The 24,331-nt window shown below is 45.0% G+C and overlaps 1 protein-coding gene across 4 annotated transcripts in view; it reads left to right on the top strand.

The window, feature by feature from the left end:
• Positions 1-24,277, top strand: part of Ubn1 (ubinuclein 1) — a 30,620-nt gene extending 6,343 nt beyond the window's left edge. For 2 of the 4 annotated variants that reach the window (XM_027940524.2, XM_071605728.1), the window contains exons 3-18: positions 1,811-1,897; positions 2,348-2,443; positions 2,956-3,090; positions 3,767-3,870; positions 4,581-5,019; positions 11,339-11,409; positions 12,672-12,801; positions 12,955-13,073; positions 13,277-13,405; positions 13,587-13,730; positions 16,235-16,285; positions 16,384-16,426; positions 17,450-18,673; positions 19,614-19,863; positions 20,093-20,182; positions 22,003-24,277. In XM_027940524.2, the coding sequence (XP_027796325.2) occupies positions 1,811-1,897; positions 2,348-2,443; positions 2,956-3,090; positions 3,767-3,870; positions 4,581-5,019; positions 11,339-11,409; positions 12,672-12,801; positions 12,955-13,073; positions 13,277-13,405; positions 13,587-13,730; positions 16,235-16,285; positions 16,384-16,426; positions 17,450-18,673; positions 19,614-19,863; positions 20,093-20,182; positions 22,003-22,052 (3,162 nt within the window). In that variant the 3' untranslated portion in view covers positions 22,053-24,277. Of the gene's footprint in view, positions 1-1,810; positions 1,898-2,347; positions 2,444-2,955; positions 3,091-3,766; positions 3,871-4,580; positions 5,020-11,338; positions 11,410-12,671; positions 12,802-12,954; positions 13,074-13,276; positions 13,406-13,586; positions 13,731-16,234; positions 16,286-16,383; positions 16,427-17,449; positions 18,674-19,613; positions 19,864-20,092; positions 20,183-22,002 lie in introns of those variants that run through there. The other 2 variants (XM_027940525.2, XM_071605729.1) reach the window with 2 other exon arrangements.
• The last annotated feature ends 54 nt before the right edge of the window (positions 24,278-24,331 follow it).

Raw genomic sequence — 24,331 nt, 5'->3', positions numbered from 1 at the left:
AATTAGAACTCCAGTCCTTAGAGCCCACTTTTTTGGTGGGCTCCAAATGATTTTCTCCATTGCAGAAAAATGTATGGAGCATACACAGAGAAATTTGGATCCAGTTTTAGTGGATTTATTCCTGGACTAAAGTTTTAGGACTTCTGAGTCGTTATTGTTCTGCTCTGTAGTGTTAAAGTATAATATAACCTGGGCTGGAGTATGTATGGGTCAGTGGTAGATCAAGCATGTGTGTGTGTGTGTGTGTGTGTGTGTGTGTGTGTGTGTGTGTTTTTCCCAGCACCACAAAAGAAAAAAATGTATAATATAATTTGACACATTTGTTTATGGGTCTAGCTTGTATTCCTTATAACATGAAGCACTCTGCTAGACACTGAGGATTATACAAAGTTAGGGAAGACACTGTCCCAGCTTTAAAGGAACTTGCAATCTTGTAGATGTTTTAGGAGAATTATACCAGCACAGGTAATAAGTTACAATGTGATGATTGTTTAAGCTGGCTACAAACACAGGCCAGAGGGCTTGGGCAAAGAAGAACTCACATCCAGGATGCCATTTTGGACAGAGCTGGATCTTTATTATGCTTGGAAATAGTCACTGGAAGACTGTTATTACAAAGCATTAAGGAGCACACCTTGACTTCATTGGTTTTCAATCAAGATTGGTGGGATTTCTTAAAATTATTTTAACTACCCAAGTTATATGGGATCATTGTAGAAAAAGTTGATGATATAAATAACCACATTTTAATAGCCACCCATTTGTGGTATGTATGTTGTATGTAGTGTAATATTCCATTTTACATAGTTGAAAGTCATTTAACAGATCATTTATTTTATTGTTATTTTTTAGTAGGTTTTAGTTGTGGATGGTCACAGCACCTTCATTTTGTTTATTTATTTTTATGTGGTGCTGAGGATTGAACCCAGTGCTCCACACATGCCAGGCAAGTGCTTTACCACTGAGCTACAACCCCAGCCCCCTTAACAGATCATTTATGAGTGTGTAGGTTTTAGTACGCAGAGATGGGAGGGTAGAATAAGAGTTTTGTTTTCAAACAGCATTAGTGTTTGCAAGTCTTAGTGGTTTGGTTTACTCTGAAGTTTTAAAGCATATATTTAGTACAGGAGTCTTTTATTAAAATTAATATATATTTGCCCAAAACACATAAGACTCAACTGTGGAAAATTTACTTGATGAGAAAAATGCAAGGATAAGCTTATAGAGTAAAAGTATACTGCATGGAAATATTTTGAGTGAGTATTGAATTGAAGGACAAGAAGAGATGATGGACCCTTGCAGATAAGCTTCTAAAGACAGGGGAACCAGGTTTGACTTTGGTATCTCTGGGAAAAGTACATTTCTGACCACTTTGCTAAACAGCTCTCCAGAACTTGTGCTGCATTCTTGGGCCATTGACTACTTTGAAATTCTGGTGAAGCCTGTGGACCTCTTCTTAGTACATTTTCAAGTGCATAAAATAAACTGTAGGGTTATAAAGATAATCACCTATATTGCATACAGTTCTGTAGATGTTGAGTATCCCCATCTAAAGGTCCTTTGCTGTGTCTCTAGCGCTAGATGGATGATTGTAGGCACTTAATCAAATTTTGTTGAATTACATGAATAAAAGGTTTCCTTTTTTAAACAAGGTAAACATTGACAAGATGGTAGCATGTATTCTACCTTGTCTTTTCTGAAAAATAGTGTTTGTTATGTATAGGTTTTGAGTAGTCAGTGAAGGTTTTATGAATCAAACTAATAATTTTTTTTGCTAATTCTTACTTTTTGTGAAATGATCTCTTTGCAGAAGAAAGATCTCTCAGATCCTTTTAATGATGAAGAAAAGGAAAGGCATAAAGTGGAAGCCCTTGCACGGAAATTTGAAGAAAAATATGTAAGATTTCTCTCTTGGACAACCAGACATTCTCATTAGATGGAAATGGCATGTTTCTTTAGTGGATTATGAAATAATCAACAATGATCTGGAAATAAGTATAGAACTCAGAGAAAACAGAATGCAGTTATTAAACAAATGCACTAAGGTATAGAAATCTCATATGACAGGAGCTAGTATGTGAGCTAAATGGGCCAATGAACACTTCCTTAGAGGAAGTGTCTTGGCATGAAGCATAGAAGTCATTTAGTTCATTCTTCTGTCTTAGACTATTTTATGCAAATACAAATTGTCCTATTTTCAGAGGTCTTTGGAGAATGAGGTTTTGAGGGGGGATGAGAAAGACCCAATGCTTTACCACTTTTAATCACCAGCTGATGAAGTTCAAAGACAATATTTAATTCTGTGTGCTTATCAAAAAATATGTGACCTATTGCTTTTAAATTTTAGGGCGGAAAGAAACGTAGAAAAGACCGAATACAGGACTTGATTGACATGGGGTATGGTTATGACGAATCTGATTCCTTCATCGATAACTCTGAGGCGGTGAGTTGTTAATGAAAATGCAATATCAAAACCTCCACATCGGGCTGGGATTGTGGCTCAGCGGTAGAGCACTCACCTAGCATGGGCGGGACCCAGGTTTGATCCTCAGCACCACATAAAAATAAAGGCATTGTGTTGTGTCCATCTACACCTAAAATATATATTAAAAAAAAAACAACCCTTCACATCTTAGCTTCTTCAGTTTGTGTCTGGGAAGCTGGGGGCAGAGTCAGAACAGCATGCTCTCAGTGAGAGGAATGAGCAGCACTGGTGTGAGAGGAAGTGTCCTCTTGGACCTGGGCCTTGGTGCCCTCATCTGAGAAATATGACTACTCTGTCCATCACACTTTGTAGCTCTCACATCTGTGATTGGTGGGAGAGAGAGGGCTATCTTCCCATACTGTCTGAAGTATGACAGAAGAAGAAGCACATTTACATCTCTTCAGACCTGCTTTATGCCTTTGGACTTTAGAAACAGAACTTGGAGCTGACAGTATGTTTTTCCCCTTCAGTATGATGAGCTTGTTCCTGCTTCTTTGACCACAAAGTATGGAGGATTTTACATTAACTCAGGAACTCTGCAATTTAGACAAGCATCCGAATCTGAGGATGATTTCATTAAAGAAAAGAAGAAAAAATCTCCAAAGGTTAGAACATGCTTGCTTTTGGATTTCAGAAATGTTTTTTTACATGACCCTGTAAGATAAGTGGGTGACTCCAAAGTGTGCGACGATTTGGGATGGCTCAGGAGGCTGGTGGAAAGGCTGAACTGTGCCAAGGCGATGTGGAATGGGCTTCCGTCAGCCCTCAGTCATCATGTTTGTCATGGATGCCCCAGCAAGCTCAGCAGAGTTGTGTGTTGAGGTGGCTTTGGGGTGGGGATGGGAGCAGTGAGGGTGTGGAGTGAGGCATGTGCAGCACCCTTGCTTGGCCCTCTTCTGTGGATGTGTAGAGGACTTCAGTTCCCAGGGTGTCACCCACTGAAAACAAGCCACCCTTAGGCTAAGAATATTGTAGGGTCTGTCTGCCATTGCCCATTGTGTAAAACAAGAGATAGGGCTCACCTCAGCCCATTCCAAATGAGCACAGTTTCAGGCTTCAGAGAGACACTGTTGTCTCCCCTCTGGGTGTTTCCAGGACACACTCTGGTGGGAATGCTATGGGTTTGTGGTCCAGGGACTGCTCTGAGAGCTTTTTGTTCATGAAGGAAGAAAGACAGGTCTCAGGATGTGCCTGGGCGGAGCAAGGCCAGTGCCATGTAGTGAGTGCACTTGCTCCCTGAGTCAGGGAGCTGTGTAACTGTGCCTTGTCTTTGATTCTCAGAAGCGGAAGTTGAAGGAAGGTGGTGAGAAGATAAAGAAGAAGAAAAAAGATGACACTTATGACAAGGAGAAGAAATCGAAAAAGTCCAAGTTTTCCAAAGCCGGGTGAGAGGCAGCAGCTTTTTGCTAGGATAAAGTCTGACCCGTGAGGGCAGGACACCCAGGAGCTGACTCACCTCCCCCACAGCTTCAGAAGAGGCAGCAGGGCCTGGCCCTCCTGTCCTCCCTCTCACCTCCTACAGGGCTGATCTGGGCATAGTCGTAGATGCTCTCATCTCTTGTGTGTCAGATAGCCAGCGTTCCTCTGTTCCCCTGTCAGTGTCGGCAGCTATTTCTGTGACTATGTTATTGCTGACGTTCCTCGTTCTTTTGGGCACTTTTCTCTCTGCCCCAATTCTTCTGTCTCTGCTGTTTCCCTTTGTCTTCTATGGTCACGCTTCCTTTTCTTCACTTGGTCTTACCCCAGCTGCCTTCAAGTTGCTGCTGTTCTCTGCTGCTCCTGCTTTCTCCCTTTAAATACTTTTCTTGTGCCTCCCCTTTTTTTGCAACCTTTTATTTCAGCCTGGCAGTGGTTCTTAAAAACCCGTTGGATATTTAGCATTACGTGACTCTGTGTTGCTAACCTGTATTCACTCTTAAGCTTTGGTCCAGCAAGAACGAGCTTCATATGCCAAGAGGAGGGAGGAATAATAACAGGGTGGACTGTGACTGAGGTTCTTCTGGAGACCATTGCCCTGGGACGGGGTGAAGGCCTCTTGAGTTTCCCTGTGGAGTGGTCCTGCAGCTTGGGTAACCAGTTTCTTTCTTGCTTACAGCTTCACAGCCCTCAATGCCAGTAAGGAAAAGAAGAAGAAGAAATATTCTGGGGCTTTAAGTGTTAAAGAGATGCTAAAGAAATTTCAGAAGGAGAAAGAGGCTCAGAAAAAGAGAGAGGAGGAGCATAAGCCTGTAGTGGTCTCATCGGTGGAAGCTCAGGGCCTGCGGGACTTGGAGGGTGCTTCTGACCCCTTGCTCTCACTCTTTGGCTCCACTTCTGACAATGACTTGCTCCAGGTGGCCACTGCCATGGACTCACTGACAGATTTGGACTTGGAGCAGCTGCTCAGTGAGTCTCCAGAAGGAAGCCCTTTCCAAGATATGGATGATGGAAGCGATTCCCTTGGGGTGGGATTGGACCAGGAATTCAGGCAGCCCTCTTCCCTCCCCGAAGGCCTGCCAGCACCCCTGGAGAAGCGCATTAAGGAGCTGGCTCAGGTATGGTGACACAGTGTGGCCGGGCTTTCCTGGAAGCGGTCGGGCAGATTGGTGTTGGTTCTGCACGGCGTGAAGCTCGATGCCCAAAGAAATCCTTAGTGAGTTGGCAGTGAAAGTGTGAGCTTTCCCCAACCTCTCCTCATCCTGAGTGAGGAAAACAGTGTCAGCTTTGCCCATCAGGCTTCACATTTAAGCCTTTCTTGGTTCTTTCTCTTCCAAATAATTTATTTTCTTCCTGGGAGATTTTTCTCTTTCCTTTTTCTGCCTGTTAGTTTCTTTCCCACACAGTATTTCCTTTTGTGCATAGACCAACACTGATGTTGACATCAGGCAGCTGAGAGAGAGATTCATCTTATTAGCTTTTGAAAATGCACTAAAGTTTGTAAACATGTAAGTTACACATACAGCATATGCTCAATTGTCACTGGGTTTTGGTTGCTCCCTCGCATTGCTTATTGTCAGCATCCGTGTTGGTAGCAATCACAGGAATGCCTCCATGGTGCTAAGTAAAAAGGAGCTTAACTTGAATGTTGTCTGTGCCCCTTAACAACAACAGCAACCTTTAGTATAGATCAGCTGTTGCTGCTCCTGTTCTCTATCGATTTGGAATTCATCCCTAAGTGCTGAGACTGTCAATTCAGTAATACTAACTAGAACCAAGCATGGATCATTAGTTAATGATGACAATACCTTTTAGTTAAAATAACATTTTACCTTAGGCATCGTGGTTTGTACTGCAGTTTCAGTGTCGTTTGTACTCAATAGCTGTAGTTCTGAACTAGTGATTCTCATAGCATATCAGAATCAATGCTATGTAATTATCCTTTATGTTCAGGGCAGGTGAAATGTCAACCACCTCTATAAATGATTTTCTCACTTCCAGAAAATATCTGAACATAGTATACAAAGTAAATAAACATCTTATTGAAATCTCTAGTTCATCCTTTTTAGCTTGCGTGCAGTGTTGGGCATAAGTGTTTTATTTGAATGTAATGATTTTAATGAATTGTGCCATGTCAGGGATTCAGAGTGTATCTTAAATATGACATTGAGGTGGAAGGAGTTGAACCTGAACTTGGCATGTTTGAGTGTACTGTCCTGTATTTGCTCTCAGAATTCATGTTAAAAAAATTACTTTGTTCTTTTCATTCCTATGGTTTGTAATCAAATTGTTTTATAGTTTCTGAAAGTCTTGTTAAATAAGTAAGGAGTATGTGATGGTAGCCAGGTGTTTTTTTAGAGAAAAGTCAAAATAGAATTCTTGGATACGTCCTCATTCCCACCATAGGTTGCGTTCTAGTGTGCTTACTTATTATTTCAATCTCTTGGGAAACACAGAGCACATCAAGTGGAACAAAATGCTGTAACCTGAAACAGCATGGGACTGTGGTGCCAGAAAGCTCCCTTGGTGGATCCCCTGTCTGGCAAGCTTCCCTCTTGAGTGATTGCTCTTGGGCATGACAGACAAGGGTTCAGGATTCCATAGGCAAGGTGGGCCTGGGTCCTAGAGATGCTGAATGTAGAGTTTGATATTCTGGTTTGAAAATACAGTGCTCAAGGGTGAAATTGACACTTTAATCTTCATCTGGCCCGCCCTGCTCCTGCATTAAGAAACTTTGGAAAATGGGGTGGGAAGTGTGTGGGGATTATCTATTACCCCACCAGTTGAAAAACAATTTCACTTTGCATATTCCTTTCTAGCTTCTGTGTATGTTTTTATGCAGTTGTGATTATAGTTGTGAATAATTGTTTCATGATTTTTTTCACTTAATAAATATTATTATAAAGCCCTCATTATTTTTAATGTTTGCATTAAAAAGAAGGCTTATTATAGAAAGTTATTCCAGCAGGGCCCCTGCACTTGGGGCACCTGGAACCCCCACATGTGTACACAAATGCTCTGGACTGCAAGCCCTATTGAGAATTTGCTGGGAAAGGTAATCTTCCCAGGGAAAGAAGGCATTTGTACACAAAAACTGCATACAATTCCAAAAGTTGCATGGGGATATTTGGATCCTTAATAAGGAACTCTGTCCTGGATTTTGAAAGATATTGCGTTTTAAATTAATTTTAAATTAAATTTGATGTATATAACTGTCATTAGCAGTGTTATGTGTTTCTCACTTTATTTTTCACTCCCCTTATTTTTCTTTTTTCCCCTTGTTTATTTTTATAATAGGTTGGTTAGATTTAAAATCTTGACCCTAGGTAATAATGTATCCATTTCTATTGCCTTTTTAAAAAGGACCTCAAAACTTTGACAGTTATTCATTTCTCCTGATTGTGGGCTGGCTGGGTAGTTTCTCTTCTGATCCTGCTTGGGCTCACTCTTGTTTTTTTTAAATACCCCTTTGGTACTGGGGATTGAACCCAGGGTACTTTACAACTGAGCTACATCCCCAGTCCTTTTTCTTCTTTATTTTGAGATAGGGATGTCACTATGTTGCTGAGGGTCTCACTAAATTGTTGAGGATACCCTTGAACTCACAATCTTCTTCGTTAGCTTCTCAAAGTGTTGGGATTACAGGCATGTGCCACCATGCCTGGCATGGCTCAGTCTTGCAGCTGCATTCAGCTGGCAGGTTAACTGGGTGCTGGTAAATTAACTGGGTGCTGACCAGACCTCCCTTTCCTTTGGGCCTTTTATCCTGGATGTCTTCAGGGCATGGTGATCTTGGTTGTGGCAGCATCTTGTGGAAGTGGAATTCTTAGGGCCATAGGATCTGGCTTTTACAGGTTATATGTGTCACACTGCTTCTGCCACACTCTTGGTCAAAGTGAGTCATAAGAGCAGCCAAGATTAAAGGGTTGGGGAGCCTAGGACCTGCTCTCTGGGGGGCATTTCTCCATGGGAGCAATCTGTGCTCCTGTTTGCAATCTACCACAGTGCATAGTAGATTCTACTCTGATGTGTAGTGATCTCTTAGGGAAAAACACACTCTTTATAGAAAGCAAAAAGTAGATTTACTTTCTAAGTGAGAAACTTAAAAAAAAAAAAATCTTGAAAACTTACGTACATTAAAGAGATACACCAAGAGAGATGCCTTGATTGATGTCCATGTTATATTCACTGTTTTCTCATGTTAGCTTATTTCTCATTTTCTATTCATTTGTACATTTTGGATCCAGGGAATATAGTGATTTGATGGTCTTGCCCTGTATTAACATGTGTTGATTACAGATGTCTTTTGTATAAATGGTTGGAACATACAGGGTGCTGAGAAAGCTCAACTTTGACACCCCCTCAGATTATTGTCTTGATATAGTTTGGCAGCTATTCAGCCTGGTTCTTACATATGACCCAGGTCTTCTTTGGTCCTCTTTAGTTAGGCATGAAGTGGGAATGATACTAAGAACAGAAAGGAAACAGGTCCCGAGCACCCACACCTTTACCCTCCTACTGAGTTACAACCCTTGCATCCCCAGAAGTCCAGGGAAAGAGGGACTTAAAGACAATAAGGTAGGAAAAAAAACCAACTTGAACCCAGGGGTGCTCTACTGCTGACTAATCCTCATCCTGCATATAAATAAATAATATAACGGTCTATCAACAACAAAAAAAAATTTTTAAAAAGGCATTTGGAGGCTGGGCACAGTGACATGTGCTTATAGCCCAGCTAATTTGGGAGGCTGATGTAGGAAGATTACTTGAGGCCAAGAGTTCAGGGCCAGCCTGGGCAACATAGCAAGATAGAAAGATCCCCATCTCTTTAAAAAAATGTATATATATCTTGGAACTGTTATAAGTCCTCACTTATTTCTGATAGACTATCAGATATCTATCCAGTTGCTTTTAATTAAATTTATTTTAAAATGCAGTGTTTTGACTGATTAACTTCAGTATGAAACCAGACCCTCTGAGGACAGTCTATGCAATTAAGACAGTTCAGAAAGAAAATCTTTTTAAAGACTATGTAGGCAGAAAACTTCTGAAGTATTGGAGAAAAGGTTGATTGATACTGAAATATAAACCTTATTTAAAATAAAGACAAATTTTATTTAAAAGACTGTTGATGGGTTTGTCAAACAGTGGGGCATTTTAAAATACATGTTGAAGGAATTAGATTGAATTAATTGAGGATCTGGATCTTAGAACTAGCAGTAGTTGAATCAAAAGAATGCTTTAGTTTTTCTGTTTTCTCAAACTAATGTTGTAATTGCAGTACCTTAAAAGTTCTAAGGTGAAATTCTGAATGCTGAAAGTGTAAGAAATTACACATGGATGGTTTAAAAGCCATGCCTTTCTTTCTTCCATCATCCATCCATCCTTGTCACACCTTTCATCCAAGGCCTCTGGGCTGTCCTTCAACCAAGTCATCTTCAGAAACTTGAGTTTTGTAGCTCTTCAGGTTAGTTTTGGTTAGACAGCATTAGGCTTTTCCTCATCTAGTTTGCCTTTCTATGGCGGTATCTGTTCATTCCTTTGTTCATCCATATATCCACTTCCCAATGTTTACTAAGTATCTATTATTTGATAGGCAGCTGTGAGGAATGTATGGGCCAATGAGAGTTAGTTCTTGTCCTCCATGAGCATGTTATGTAAATGGATGATACCTATGCAGACAGTGGGCTGCAGCACAGAGCAGGATGAAACACTCTGCCATTTTAGATGGCTGACTAGATGACTAGGTGGACAATCAGGAGTCAAAAGAGAAACTCTTTGAGGGTACATAAGACTGGGACTGGAGGCTACAATGTTGATCAACCTGTGGGGAAGGCAGGGCAGAGCTGAGGATGGGTGAGCAGCTGGTTGGTGGAATCCCCTAGAGTGTGGTAGGAGATGGGAGTTATAGTGGACGGCTGGGGCCAGATCCTGGAGTGCCCTGCATGCCATGAGAAGGAATTTGGGTTTGGGTCTAGAGTTGGTCAAAGCCACTGAAAGAATATGAAGGAAGGAATGGGAGGATTCAAGAAGGCTGGAGTGCAGATACTAGAAGCAAAAGCCGGCAGGTCTAGTTTTAGGTAAGCTGAGTTTGCATATCAGAGGATTACCCCTTCACAGGGGTAATTGGAAATCCTGGTCCAGAGCTTAGAAGAGAGGGTACAGGGGTTTTAAGGTATAGATTTTTTTTTTTTTTAGTTGAAGTTGGACACAATATCTTTATTTATTCTTATGTGGTACTGAGGATCAAATCCAGTGCCTCACATGTGCAAGGCGGGTGCTCTACCACTGAGCTACAGCCCCAGCCCTAGAGGTTTAGATTTGAGGGACTTTCATGTGTGTATATTATTTTGAAGACATGAGGAGAAAAGAAATGATGGGAAGAAGTGAGTTCTAGATAGAAACTTGGGAGTCCTTCAACAGGGAAGAGCTAGTGGGCAGACAGATGGAGTCAGAGGTTGGAAGGGCCCAGCAGGTGCAATTAGAGGAAGGTGGAAGGCTTGATCAGGATTTATCCCTTTCTCTAGACAGTCACCTTATCACCCATTTGTCATTATTACATATCATGTCTGATTTCAGAAATTGTATTTTGCCTACAACCTGAAAATCAGCATCCCTTTTGTTTAGATCACTGGGTCTCAGAGTTACATTTAAAGAGTTCTAATGGTTGGGCTACTTTTAAAGAATACATATTCCTGAGTCTTGTCTCCAGAGATTGTGGTTTGATGGGTGGTTCCCACATGGAGCTACTTGTGAGGGCCATCTTCTCTGACCAAGGCATGGTTTGCCATTAGGATACTTTAGAGGTCTCCAGGCTGCTCTCCAGGTTATAAACTGTGTTCTCATGGAAAGCAAAAGAAGACAGTCTAGTAAATTCCTGTCATATCAGGCAATATGGCATGTCATTCCAGTGATCTGGATGATGGAGAATTTGTGTCTACCCTAAGTAGAATAGAAGTTTCAAAAGATGATAATGACCTTAGATGCTAAAGCTATACATTATTATTTTTATTGTTATTTTTGGTGGATAAAAGCTTTTATCTTATAGGTTTATTGAAGTTCTTAGTTGTTTTTATACTGTTAATGTATGGAAATCTCAACTAACTGTGTAGTTTATGATAGAGTCTGGACACAGGAGTTAATAGAGTTGGCCTCTGACCAGATGCCTCAGGATTGCTTGTTTCTATGTGGCTTTGTTTTATGTGACTGCTGTTTTAAGTCCTGGGATGTACAGTTCAAGATGCTGCAGCATCTTTGAAAAAAATAGAGCATTGATCACAGGTGACCTTAATCCGGGACTTGGGTAGACTCAGGAAAGTGTTGGGGAGGATTTTATTGACAGGTGCTTTTATGGAGCAGTGACTGGTGCCTGCGGGGGTATGTATGGGATGCGTGGGGAACAGGTTCTAATGGCTGTTACTGTCTGCTGTGAACCAGGCTGCCAGAGCTGCTGAGGGAGAGAGCAGACAGAAGTTCTTCACCCAGGATATGAATGGCATCCTACTAGAGTGAGTATCATCTGTCTGTCTGTCCATATCTGCTGTTACACACCTGGGTTGGGCAGGCCAGGAGTGCATGGGACTATTGCTGACCAGCAATGAACTAGAGGACTTGGGTTAATATAGTTTTATTGATGTTGTTCATTAAATAAAACAGGGACACTAAATACCTGTCTCCAAGAATGATAGATCTTACTAATCTTTGGCCAAAGGCTTTATTAGATACTACATATACAGTCCTGGACTTTTGGAAGAGGATTTCTTGTCAAGGGCAAGATGAGACTAGAGAGAAGGGGTTGCTTGCATGACCCTGAGAATCCAGAAGGTTGAGTGGTGGCCTCAGGGCCTGCTCTGTATTGGAGTGTTCCTCAGTATTTGTTCTCCTTTTCTTCTTTCTCTGCTCTCAATGCCAGAGTACCTCATTCCTGTCACATTTCTTCCAAACCTTGAAACCCCCGAATCATTGCACTGTATGAAATGGATTAAAAAGCAAAAACAAACAAACAAACGTAAATCTAAACGTATCTGGCCCTCAGGTTTGCAGCTTTTCACTGGTTGCAGTTGCATTATGTAGCAGGAGAAGGTTATTGCTCAACAACTGAAATTTTTGCTAATATAAGAATAGTTGTCAAGACTTGGGAATGTTCTAGCAAATGGCCTTGCCCTGGCCAAGATCTGGACTGGCTACTTGGGTCAGGAATCATGGGCTACAAAGAGCACCTGAGGGTCAGGGTGGATGGGAGGTTTGTGTCAACAAGGAACCCACTTGAGCGTGCCAAATATGGAAAGCTCAAGGCATTGAAGAGAATATTTTTCTGCTTATTCAGCTGGAGAAAGTGGAGGGGGTGAGGATTTCCTTGACCTCATAGTCTTGGAGAGAATTGGGAACTGGAAAAAAGAAACACTGCCAGAAAGTATTTCCTGTCAACCCCAAGTACCTCATTACTTCCCACTTGATAGCTTTTATGTCATATTTGTTTGTGAAATTTTGTACGTGGATCTTGTTCTCTTGGGCTCTGTTTTCTTGACTGCCTTTGACTTTGTCCTGTCCTTGACCTAAAAGCCTTAACCCACTTTACCTAGCCAAGTTTGGGAATTGTTTGTTGATTGCCAAAGATTTGTTGCCTTGGCCACTCAGTTGCAGTGTGGCCCAACAGGATGAGGTTGGACCTGCTTTTGGCCCCTAGCTGGCCTCACCATGTAGGCGGATCTAGTGAAGAGAGATGCTGCAGTGAGCTGCAGGCCGTTGATGACTCTGTTCTGTTCTTCAGCATAGAGGTGCAAACTCGGGAGCTGAGTAGCCAGATCCGTTCTGGGGTATATGCCTATCTCTCTTCATTCCTGCCCTGCAGCAAGGACGCTCTGGTTAAACGTGCTCGAAAACTTCACCTCTATGAACAGGTGTGTGGTTTTGGGGCCCAGCTGAGGGGTGGCTACTCAGTACAGAGCCCTATCTATCTGTAGCTGCACTGCTTCCTTTTGATTACCCTGTTGTGTCTCCTTGGTGTAAGTCTGGTGTGTGAACAAGACTTTGCTGTGTCCTGCTCTCTGCAGGGTGGGCGCCTGAAGGAGCCTCTCCAGAAGCTCAAGGAAGCCATTGGCAGGGCAATGCCTGAGCAGGTGGCCAAGTACCAGGATGAGTGCCAGGCACACACGCAAGCAAAGGTCGCTAAGTAAGTGTCTCTTTGCCCTAGTGCACCATTATCCTGTTGTCTCTTCTCTTCACACCTCTCAGTATTTACTTTCATTTCAAACCAGACTCTTGGCTCTTCAGCATTTTCACTGTCTGATCTTAGAAGTCCCAGTTAAGTAGGGAGGAGGAGGAAGAGGCGAGGAGGAGGACTTTGGAGTCCATTTCTTTCTCTTCCTTGTGTAGGATGCTGGAAGAGGAAAAAGACAAGGAACAGAGAGAACGGATTTGTTCTGATGAGGAAGATGATGAAGAAAAGGGTGGCAGGAGGATAATGGGACCAAGGAAGAAATTCCAGTGGAATGATGAAATCAGGTGTGCCTAAGCTGGGACCTTGCCTCACTGGAGGGTTTGTGGGCCAGTTTCTGAGCATGTCCCCATACTGCTAGTGAAGGTTAGGATCATTTACTTTCATCAGAACAGCTGAAAGCACATGATTAACAGCTTGAAGAAGAGTTGGGTGGTTGCAAGTTTCTGATTTCTGCCTACTTCTCAGGGAACTGCTGTGCCAAGTGGTGAAGATCAAACTGGAAAGCCATGATCTGGAGAGGAACAAGGCCCAGGCATGGGAGGACTGCGTGAAGGCCTTTCTGGATGCAGAGGTCAAGCCTCTCTGGCCCAAAGGCTGGATGCAGGCCAGGTGAGGGTCAGTGTGATCAGACAGGAAGTTGTGCCATCAAGGAGCCACTGTCCAATTGACTCAAATCTGATGTCACCTGAGTAATTCGGGGAGATAATAGAAGCTAGGAAAGATTGTTGTCAGTCTTGCGTAGAAGAGAGAAAGTTCCCTATGGGGTTTTGTCCTTGTCATTCTTCACCTTTCTGTGGCTCAGGATTGGCTGCATGCTTCTTGTGCCCTTTCCTGTTTTGACATAATGGCTCCTGCCAGAGGTTGAGAGATGGATTCATCTTGGGTTCTACTTTTTCTGGTTGCTCTTTGCAGTTTGGGGGATTGACCTGAACATACTAGGAAAGTGCTCTACTGCTGAGCTACATGTTATTTTGAGATAAGGTCTCACTAAGTTGCTAAGGCTGGCCTCAAACTTGCCATCTTCCTGCTGCCTCCTGGGTCGCTGGGGTCACAGGCATATACCACTACCCATCATGGGTGCTTCTTTTTGTGGTTTTTATTTTCATTTTTGTTTTGATACTGGGGATTGAATTCAGGGATGCTTAACCACTGAGCCCTTTTTATTTATTTAAAAATTTTTTTTAGTTGTATATGGACTCAATGCCTTTATTTGTTTTTATGTGGTGCTAGGATTGAACCCAGTGCCTCACACTTGCAAAGTAAGTGCTCTACCACTGAGCTAAAACTCCAGTCCCCTTTTTATTCTTTGAGACAGAGTCTTGCTAAGTTGCTTAGGCCCTTACTCAGTTGCTGAGGCTGGCCTCGAACTTGTGATCCTCTTGCTTCAGCCTCCCATGTTGCTGGGATTACAGGTGTGTGCCACTGGGCCTGGCTTCATGGGTACTTTTAAAAAAAAATTTTATTCTATTTTGTTTTATATATAACAGCAGAATGCATTATAATTCATATTATGTTGATAAAGCATGATTTTTCATATCTCTGGTTGTATACAAAGTATATTCACATCATTCATGTCTTCATACATGTACTTAGGGTAATGATATTCATCTCATTACACCTTCATTTCTACCTCCATACCCAGTCCCTTCCCCTCCCACACCTTTGCCCTATCTAGACTTTGTCTAATCTTCCCATGCTCCCCCTCCCAACCCCATTATAAATCAGCCTCCTTATATCAGTGAAAACATTCGGCATTTGTTTTTTGGGGATTGGCTAAATTCACATAGCATTATATACTCTAACTCCATCCATTTACCTGCAAATGCAATGATTTTATTCTCTTTTATTGCTGAGTAATATTCCATTGTGTATATATACCACATTTTCTTTATCCATCCAACTACTGAAAGCCATCTAGGTTGGTTCCACAGTTTAGCTATTGTGAATTGTGCTGCAATAAACATTGATGTAGCTGTGTCCCTGAAGTATGCTGTTTTTAAGTCCTTTGGGTATAGATTGAGGAGTGGGATAGCTGGGTCAAAAGGTGGTTCCATTCCCAGTTTTCCAAGGAATATCCATACTGCTTTCCATATTGGCCGCACCATTTTGCAGTCCCACCAGCAATGTATGAGTGTACCTTTTTCCCCACGTCCTCGCCAACACTTATTATTGTTTGTATTCTTAATAGCTGCCATTCTGACTGGAGTGAGATGAAATCTTAGAGGAGTTTTGATTTGCATTCCTCTAATTGCTAGAGATAATGAACATTTTTTCGTATATTTGTTGATTGATTATATATCCTCTTCTGAGAAGTGTCTGTTCAGTTCCTTGGCCCACTTATTGATTGTTTTTTGTTGTTGTTGTTGTTTTTTTTGGTGTTTAGCTCTTTGAGTTCTTTATATACCCTAGAGATAAGTGCTCTATCTGATGTGCAAGTGGCAAAAATTTGCTCCCAAGATGTAGGCTCTCTACTCACCTCACTGATTGTTTCTTTTGCTGAGATGAAGCTTTTTAGTTTGAATCCATCCATGGGTGCTTCTTAATGGTCCTCAAAAGTCTCATTTTCAAGTAGCAGGATTGTCATCTTCCTGGAGCTAAATACCAGGCTTCTGTTGTAGAGGTTATTTTGTGTCACTTCCCACAAATGGAATATGTCTGCTGTACACAGGGCAGGGAAAGTTAGCTAGGGCTGATTTTCTGTGTTGGGCCCTATTTATTTGTAATTTGCACAAATCATAAAGCCTTGGGAATTGTTCTGTTCTTATAGGTTGGACTTGTATGAAGAAATTTGTTTTGAGTTTCACCCCACATTTTCTTCTTGGCAGTGTCAAGGATAGGCAGTAAGGAAAGTGCTTCTGCCTAGGAGAAGGTGGCCATGAGGTCAGGGACAGAGCCATAGTCTTTTTTGATAAAGTCCATACTCTTGGCTTTTGATGGGCTTTTGAAAGGCTTCCATCCCACCAGTGTGGCTGCTTTGGACTCTCAACAGGAATTCAGCTCACCAGTCAACTGGATTTAAGAGCAGCCACCAAGTACCAGAGTTGCTAGAAAAGCTCTGGAAATAGAATGGTGGTGTCTAGGGTGAACAGAATGCCATGTGCTATTTCTTTCAGGACTCTGTTTAAGGAGAGTCGACGAGGCCATGGACACCTGACATCAATTTTGTGAGTGTCTTGGCGTTTTTCATTTTTCAGAACACTGTTGTTTTATCTCTTTCTGTGGATCTCCTCTGAACCTTCCCTGTGTTTATTTCTTTGAACAGAGCCAAGAAGAAAGTAATGGCCCCTTCTAAAATCAAGGTGAAGGTGAGTCAGCTTGCTCAGGTCATATGCTGGCTGTCCTTTTCTCCCTGCAAGCAGTGCCCAGGAAACTTCTTAAATGACCATGGCAGCTGTTGAGTTTCACTGGTCTAGGGGAATAGCTATTCTTGAACCAGGGCAGAGACCTGCATGGGCCATTCAATCCTCCTGCCCCAGGCTCAAGTCTATAAAACAGTGCCTAGCTGGCCCAGTTTCTGGGGTTGTTGTGGGGTACATGGGGTCTTTGGAAGCCCTCTGAGGAGTGAAGCACCCCTGCAGTTGTGAAGGTCGTACGCCGAGATACACTCCTGGCCAAGTGCAGTGTAGCCTGGAGCAACAGCAGAAAGGAGAGGCGACTGTTGGGCTACCTGCCAGAGTGCAAGATGCTCAGAGACCTCTCAGTGTAAAGAACATTGCTACTTGCCATATTCTTACCAGTTCCTAAGACTTGGTGGTCCCCTTAGCCATACCTAAAGAGATCGTGAGAATAAGTTGTGCCAGTCATTTGTTCCTGAGTATCTGCCAAGCTTCTACAGTGTCTGAGACATACTGTGGTAAGTATCAGAGGTGCAGGAGTGACAGGATAGATTCCTTTCCTAGTCCTATAAGGACCGAGGAGAGATGGGTGCTGGGAGAAATCAAAGAGAAAAGAAAGCTAATTTAAGATAGTTCTTATGCCATGTGTCAGTCTGCAGCAAGGAACACTTCAAGACAGTGTGAATGCCACTAGGCAGTGTGTCTTCTTGCATAGGTCTTGTACTTTTCAGAAACAGAAAAGAGAAGTTTCCCTGTGACTGGGCATGTCCTTAGCAACAAAACATACTGGGGTAAAGCCAGCCCCAGCCAGCCAAACACATACCAAAGGGTGCCTAAGACAAGGCAGGCTTGACATCTGCTCTGTCCACACCTTGTTTTGTAATTATACAGGAATCTCAGATCTTTGAGTTGTTCCCATTTATGTCCTCACAACAGGCCAGCGCTGGCATCTTTGGACATTTCTAAACAGTCATCATTTCTGTTTTCATTTAGGAGTCATCTGCTAAGCCTGATAAAAAGGCTTCCATCCCATCAGGAGGACAGATGGCTGGCTCCACTGCTTTGCCATCGGAACACCAGGGAGGAGGCCTGAACATTGGGTCCACGAGTAGGGAGCCCCCATCCCAGGTGTCTGGTGGCCTCACTAACCCTGCTCCTGTCAACCTGGAGGACTCATTGGATGAAGACTTGGGCCATGATCCAGCCTCCTCAATGGAAGCCGTGTCCAAGGAGCTGGCCGTGTTGAATAGCAGAGTGGCTGGGAGCTCTGAGTTCACAATGGCTGCACCCTCCAAAGCACCAGCAGAAAAAGTCACAGGTGTTTTGTGTGCGGAAGAGAAAAGGAACTTTGTGAAACCCAACCCCTCGGCACCACCACCCGCTAGCACACTGCAGTCACCCCTAAATTTTCTGGCTGAACAGGCTCTAGCACTGGGGCAATCCTCTCAGGAGAAAAAACCAGAGAGTTCTGGCTACAAAGAGCTGTCCTGCCAGGCTCCCCTCAGCAAGGGCCTGCCAGAAGTACACCAGTCCAAAGCAAAGCACCACAGCTTGCCACGGACGTCTCATGGACCCCAGGCGGCAGCTCCAGTACCTGGCCCCCAAGTCAAAGTCTTTCATGCGGGCACTCAGCAGCAGAAAAATTTCACGCCCCCAGCTCCCTTTGTCAGTAAACTCCAAGGCCCAAAGGCTTCCTCCCCACAGTGTCATCGTTCCCTTCTGCAGCTAGTGAAGACAGCAGCCAAAGGCCAGAGCTTCCATCCCCCCACACCAACCTCCTCTGGAGGCTCGCCATCTTCCAGTGGCAGCTCTCATAAGACCCCAGCCTCGTCCTCTACTGCCCTGAGCCACCCAGCAAAACAGCACCCAGCCAACTCTGCGGGGCCATCTTATAAGAATAATCCATTTGCTGGCTCTATCTCCAAACATGGGGTTTCTTCTGGCAGCTCTTCCTCTGGAGGAACCCGAGTGCAGAGCTCTGCTTCTGGGACCCTGCTCCCCAGCATACAGCCTCCTTCCACAGGACAGTCCACCAGCCAGCCTGTCCCAAGCTCGGCAGTGAAGAAACCACCTGTTTCCCAGAAGCTGACCCTGGTAGCCCCTCCTGGTGGTCCAAATGGAGATTCCGGTGGTGGTACCCAGGGAGTGGCAAAGTTACTGACCTCCTCCCTGAAGCCCGCCACAGTTAGTAGTGTGACATCATCTACCTCCTTGCCAGTGAGTATCCCAGCATGCAGCCTATCCCACCCCTGGGGACTCAGGGACAAGGCCACTTGCCTTGCCCTGAGTGGAGAATGTGATCTGAAGCTGAAGGTCAGGTGGGAATAGTGAGCTCATCCTCTGGATGGAGAACTGAGCTTCCTGCTCAGTCTTCCCTTTTCTGGGAGTAGGAAGGCCCAGGATAACCTGCCTGTCGTCTTAGGAGGGTGAGTGGAGCAAAAACAGCTGTCAGTATTGTGCCTGTAGGGAGGCTGGGTCTGCACCTGCACAATGAGCCACAGAACTTCCCTCCTTCCACCTCTGACCTGTGTATCTCTTCAGAAAAGGGGATGGAAATGCCTTCATCTGTCAGGTGCTAAGGCTTTCATGCCCTGGAAATAGCAGTACCTTCTGAGAACGATTCTCTGATTGGTTTTGAAGGATTCTGCAGGTCAGAGGTGATTTATCAGAATTCAGCACTAGTGAATGCTGAGGGTGGGGGATAACTATAAGAAGTTTGGATACAGCTTGGGGAGATAGGGACTGAATCTAAGGACTTACAGTTAGTAGGCAAGTGCTATGCCACTAAGCTACATCCTCAGCCTTCCTATTTCTTTTTAAAAACAAAGACTAACCAAATATACACAAATATATGTGTATTTACATAGTAAACATATGCAAAATAAATGGGTGTATAAGAAGGTGCATACACATACTTGTGGATGTCCACAGTGGTGGTCTTTCCTCTCCTCACCAAAGAGACACCTTTAGTGTCCTATGCCCTGGAACACACTCCATGCCATTTCATAGACTGTCCTTGTTCTTTTCTCCAGGACTGCAGAATAGAAAAGTGCCTTTTCTGGGGCATTTGATGTGTGTGCCTGTTGTGCACGCTCTTAGGTTTGCTATGAGTTAACAGGACCAGGCTTCTGACCACTTGTCTATGTTTCCTCCCCAGAAAGGACCGGGTGGGGCTGTGCTGCTGACCAGCTCCTCTCCCTTAAACCTGCTGTCTTCATCCTACAAGTCCAGCAACCCCAAGCTGCCTGGGGCCGTGAACTCTAACTCACTGGGGATCCTTGCCCCTGTCCCATTTCCACTCCACGTGCTCTCCTTCAGTGCGGAGTCCTCTGCTAAAGCGGGGGTCTCCAAGGATGCCATCGTCACAGGCCCAGCCCCTGGGACCTTCCACCACGGTCTCAGCCACAGTAAGTACCTGTCTTCTGTCTCTGTCCCTGTGTTGTGGTGTGCTGTGGTTCCTGTGTGTGTCTGGTGTGACCATGGGGAATGTCCCTGGGACAATGCTGAGCCCCTCCCCTTTGGGTTTGGTTCCTAGACTGGTCTGGCCAGTCATCTGGGGCTCTTGGCTGCCAGGGCTGTTTTTCCCTTCTGTCTTCAATGTTCGTGTTTTGTTCTCTCCCCTCCTGTTTCTCTCAGGTCTTCTGGCTGGCTTGCACTCCAGCCCGCCCCATGCAGCAACTCTCCCACATGCTGCCGTGTCCACCCATGTCCCGCAGAGTCTGCCAGGTAATTGCCAGATGGGCCCCTGCCATGCACTCTGTGCACTACTGCTCTCCATCCTTAGGTGCTTTGTCTACTGCTGGACGTGGAATGTCTGCCTTGTCGTTGCTGTGTTGTCGTCTCGCCTTGTCTTTTAAGGGTCTGGCTGTGTGGGCATCGGAATAACATGGCCTCCAAAGTGAGACTGCTGGGTTCTCGACTGGAACCCTGAGCCTTGGTGAGCACAGAAAGCTGTGGGACCTGACCCAGAGGCAGGGTCTGTCCTGACTCTTAGCATCTTTTCCCTCTTTGGTTAAGAAAGAAAGTAATGGTAGGACTCTCCCAAGGGCTAGTGGGCACTACCGGCCTTCACAGCAAGGCTGTGCGCTCACTGGTATTTGTCAGTTCACGGAGGCTTTCCATACTTTGCTTCTGTGAATGGGAGAATCCACAGAGTAGTGAGGGGCCACAGTACAAGACTCTGAGGAAGGACAGTTTCCCTCTGATGGTAGCATGGACCTGAATGAGAAGCCACTTTCAGTCTGGCCAGATGTAAAGCCTTCTTGGAAACAGATTTGGGAGCACACCAGGAATGAGGCAGTGTCCCCACAGAATAGCTATTTTAAGCTAGCCTTTGGTGTGTCGCTGCTTAGTGGCATGAGAAATAGGCATTGGTGCCTTAGGCAGGCACTTGGTAGAAAGTAGATGTGCCACATTCAGTCCTGTTTTCTTGGGGACAGACCTCATAGAATTCTAGTATGAGAAGCCTGATGGAACACTAGGATTTGACTGGTGTTCTTACTGCCTTTAGACCTGTGCCAGACAGGCCCTGGGCTGCATTAGTAAGGGAAGAGCCAGTCTTAGCGAAGCTGAGCCTAGGTTACTACCCTGTGGATTGAGGGCCCCTGGGCTATACATGACTTGACCTGCCAAATGAAGAGGGTAGGACCCATGACTGTCAAGTGGGTGTCTACCTCCTGGTCTGCTGTGGGTCTCTGAAGGCTGGTTCTGAGGTTGAAGCATTGGTAGTGAGTGCCAGAGGCCAGCTGGGGGCAAGAATGAGTTTGTAGGTCTCTAGATGAAAATTTGGCTTCCTTGGGGGCTAAGCCTATGTCTGTAGTTAGCCCTTTTTCCTCTGGAGAAGCAGTGAGATGCATGGATTTCCCCCACATACCGGTGGCTGCCAGTGGGGATAAGTGTAGTGCAAGCCTCCATGGAGCTACCTAGGTGAGATCTTGGGTGTGTGACAGTGAGATGGCCCACCTCTGCCTGCTTTGGGGAATGTTCCTCTCTAAAAGAAACGAAATAAAGAGCCAATGGAAAGAGATTGAGGGTCTGTGGTATTTTCACCCAAAAAGTAGAAGGAAATGAGAGAGAAAGGATGGAAAAGAAAGACATTGCTTTCTTGTAGCATTTTGCTGTTTTTCTTCTGGGTATTAAAAGGCTCTCCGCAGAGCAGCTGTGCTAACGCCAGTGAGTCTTCCCCTCCTCCTGCGCCGCACTTCAGGTGGTCGTTACCTGAGGGGCTGCCATCAGGCTCTGCGTGGCAGCAACACAGCCGCGTCTGTGTCTGCTTTGCTTTCCCTTCCTCTCTGCCTGGACTCCACGCTGGTGTCTTTACAGTTGTCCCTATACCTGGTGGTAAGAGAGTGAGCACTGCTACCCTGAGATGTGTTTGAACATCAGGCCTTGCCATAGTGGCGGTTGTCACCTGAGCTGTGAAGTGGCCCAAGTCGCATCTCAGGAGCTGTTCTGGGCACACTGCTCAGTACACTACTGGCCTGCATAATGCCAGTGCCTACGTATGGAGTCAGCTCCTAAAAGACTGTTCTGTTCTTATTCTCCAGATGCTTCTCAGCTTCATGGGAAGGGGCCTAGTGTGCCACGGAAGTTGTGACCACTTCAGAGGACAGGCTCGATTGACTTGGGTCCACTGGAAGCTCAACGTGGAGGTCTCAGATGGCGGGCGTCTCCTGCACACTCTGCATACTGGTTTCCTTCCGAAGCAGGCGTGAGTTCCCGGAGCGTGTCCTGGCACTTCTGACAAGCCTCCAACTAAGGAGCAGCTCACGCTGCTGGTGAAGCACTTATTGACCTGGTGCTCTGGGCCTCACAGCTCTGTTGCTGGAAGGTTGTTAGAGGGCAGCTCTGGGTGTGGGAGTGTGCTGGGCTCTTGGGAAGCGGGGAGTCCACAAGCTCTGGTTGCAGATCCTTTGGCACAGCTGTTTAGGTCTGCCTGGCCCCCAGCACTCAGTCCAAGTACCTCACAGCACCTGATGGGTCTGGGGCTCCTTCTGGCCACATTAGGATCCCTGGATGGTCAGTGTTATCCCATCCCCAGGCTGTGTGCTCAAAAGGACAAGACCCAGGCCTGAGCCACAGGTGGGAGGCCCATCTTGTCTCCTTGCAAAATATTAAGAACACTTACTGTGTGCTATCTATGGGGGACCAGTTTTTCCTCTGAACATGACAATGAAGCTCTTATAGAGAAGAGACCTTTGTAGATTCAACAATTATGGTAGGATTTTTAAAGACATCTATCTTGGGCTCAGTTTTCGTCATTACCATTAAATGCATTGGATAGAATGGGACTGCTCTTCACACGTCACATTATAGGAAGACTCAATTCCAGTGCCTTTATGGTGGAGCAGAATTCGACAACACAACGTCCATTCAGCCCCCTGAGTGGATCTGAGATGAAGACCTTTTTTTAAAGAGATGTCTGTATTTAGGACATAGCCAGTTTTATTTAATTGAGATTTTTATGGTTGCACATCATAACCTGCGCCGTCCTGACTTGAAAGTCATCTGGGACCCCAACCCCAGGTCCCAGTTGAGCCAGGGCTCCCATTTTGTTTTTCCAGAGTTGGTACAGGTAGACTGCACAGGAACCCCAAAGCCCTTTGTGTCTGAGGGCTGAGACAGGGATTCCGAGTCACAGGTGACATTCCAGTTTCTTATTCTTAGAAATCCTTCTTAGGCAGAGTTGCAGGGATAGGCCTCTGTGAAGCATCTGCTGCCTACAGTGGACCTGGAAGTGTTGAGCCCTCCAGACAGTGGGGTTCTGTGTGGACTGGGGTGCTGCCCAGAGGAACTGGAGAGTGAATCTGAGACAGGTGAGGATAGCAACTGTAGAACTCCTGTCACCAGGCTGGTCACACTCAGCCAGTGGCCATTTCACAAGGACTTCGAGGGCCCTTGCTTATTCTGTGAATCTGTGCCACAAGGTGAGTCTGACTGCCCAGGTGAGCAATTTGACATGTTGAGAGAGCATCCTCAGCATGTGCACCTGGGTGAAACCAGATAGTCTTTCGGTTCCTGACTCCCAGGTGCGATGCTCAGTAACTCCCACTTCCTGTGGAGGTTGGTGCCCTTCCCGCTGTGCTGGGAGCAAGACCTCTGTCAGCTACTCAGCCTGGCCTCTGCTCTGACTCTTTTTTGTATGTAAGAACCAATCTGTTTCACATTGGGCCACATGGGTTCCTTATCCCTTTATTATATATATTTTTTGCAACTTGGATTTCCAGTTTGTTTACAGAATAGTCTTAGGTAGTAGCAAAAGAGCCAAAGAAGAGATTTGTATAGCTGAGCTCAAAGCCGAGCCGAGGCCGTCAGCGAAGGCTGAGCAGTGGGAACTCTCCAGGCTCCTCTGCCCATGAACACCCAGGTCCCAGCCCCAGCACCCCTCACCTCCCTCCTCGCCCTTTGGTGCTCCCTCCTCCCCGTGTGCCACTGAGTGTGCAGCTGGAGCAGGATACCCTTGTCCTTAGGAATCTAGTGATGCCTCTTGCCTCAGGGAAATGTTTCTTTGATGGGGAGTTTGAGATTTCTTTTTCTTGTTTATGCTTTATTTGTGGTAATGAAAGAGTGAATGACAAACAGCCATGGCAAGGCAGATCTACAGCCCAGCTGCAGTGGAGGCGTGGGGCAGAGCACGCTCAAGGGGCTGCAGGGGTTCCCTTGGCGGGCGGAAGTCTCTGAGCACTTACCGGACATGGCCGTTTCTTAGGTGTGAGAGGGGCTGTTACTTTTGTGCAGCGACTATGTTGGTGTTGGGGGTGGTGTGGAAATTGTTAATCTTGTATAAAGCAACTCAATAAATTGTTTCAAGGTTTCCAAAAACCTGTTTCTCATTCTTTCTTTCAGTTGTATTCGCTAGTGGTTCTTCCTTCCGGA

Source organism: Marmota flaviventris, chromosome 19 (genome assembly GCF_047511675.1).
Source record: "Marmota flaviventris isolate mMarFla1 chromosome 19, mMarFla1.hap1, whole genome shotgun sequence".
Taxonomy (NCBI): Eukaryota; Metazoa; Chordata; class Mammalia; order Rodentia; family Sciuridae; genus Marmota; species Marmota flaviventris.
The sequence above is the reverse complement of the archived record's forward strand: the minus strand, read 5'-3'. Positions and strand labels throughout refer to the sequence as shown.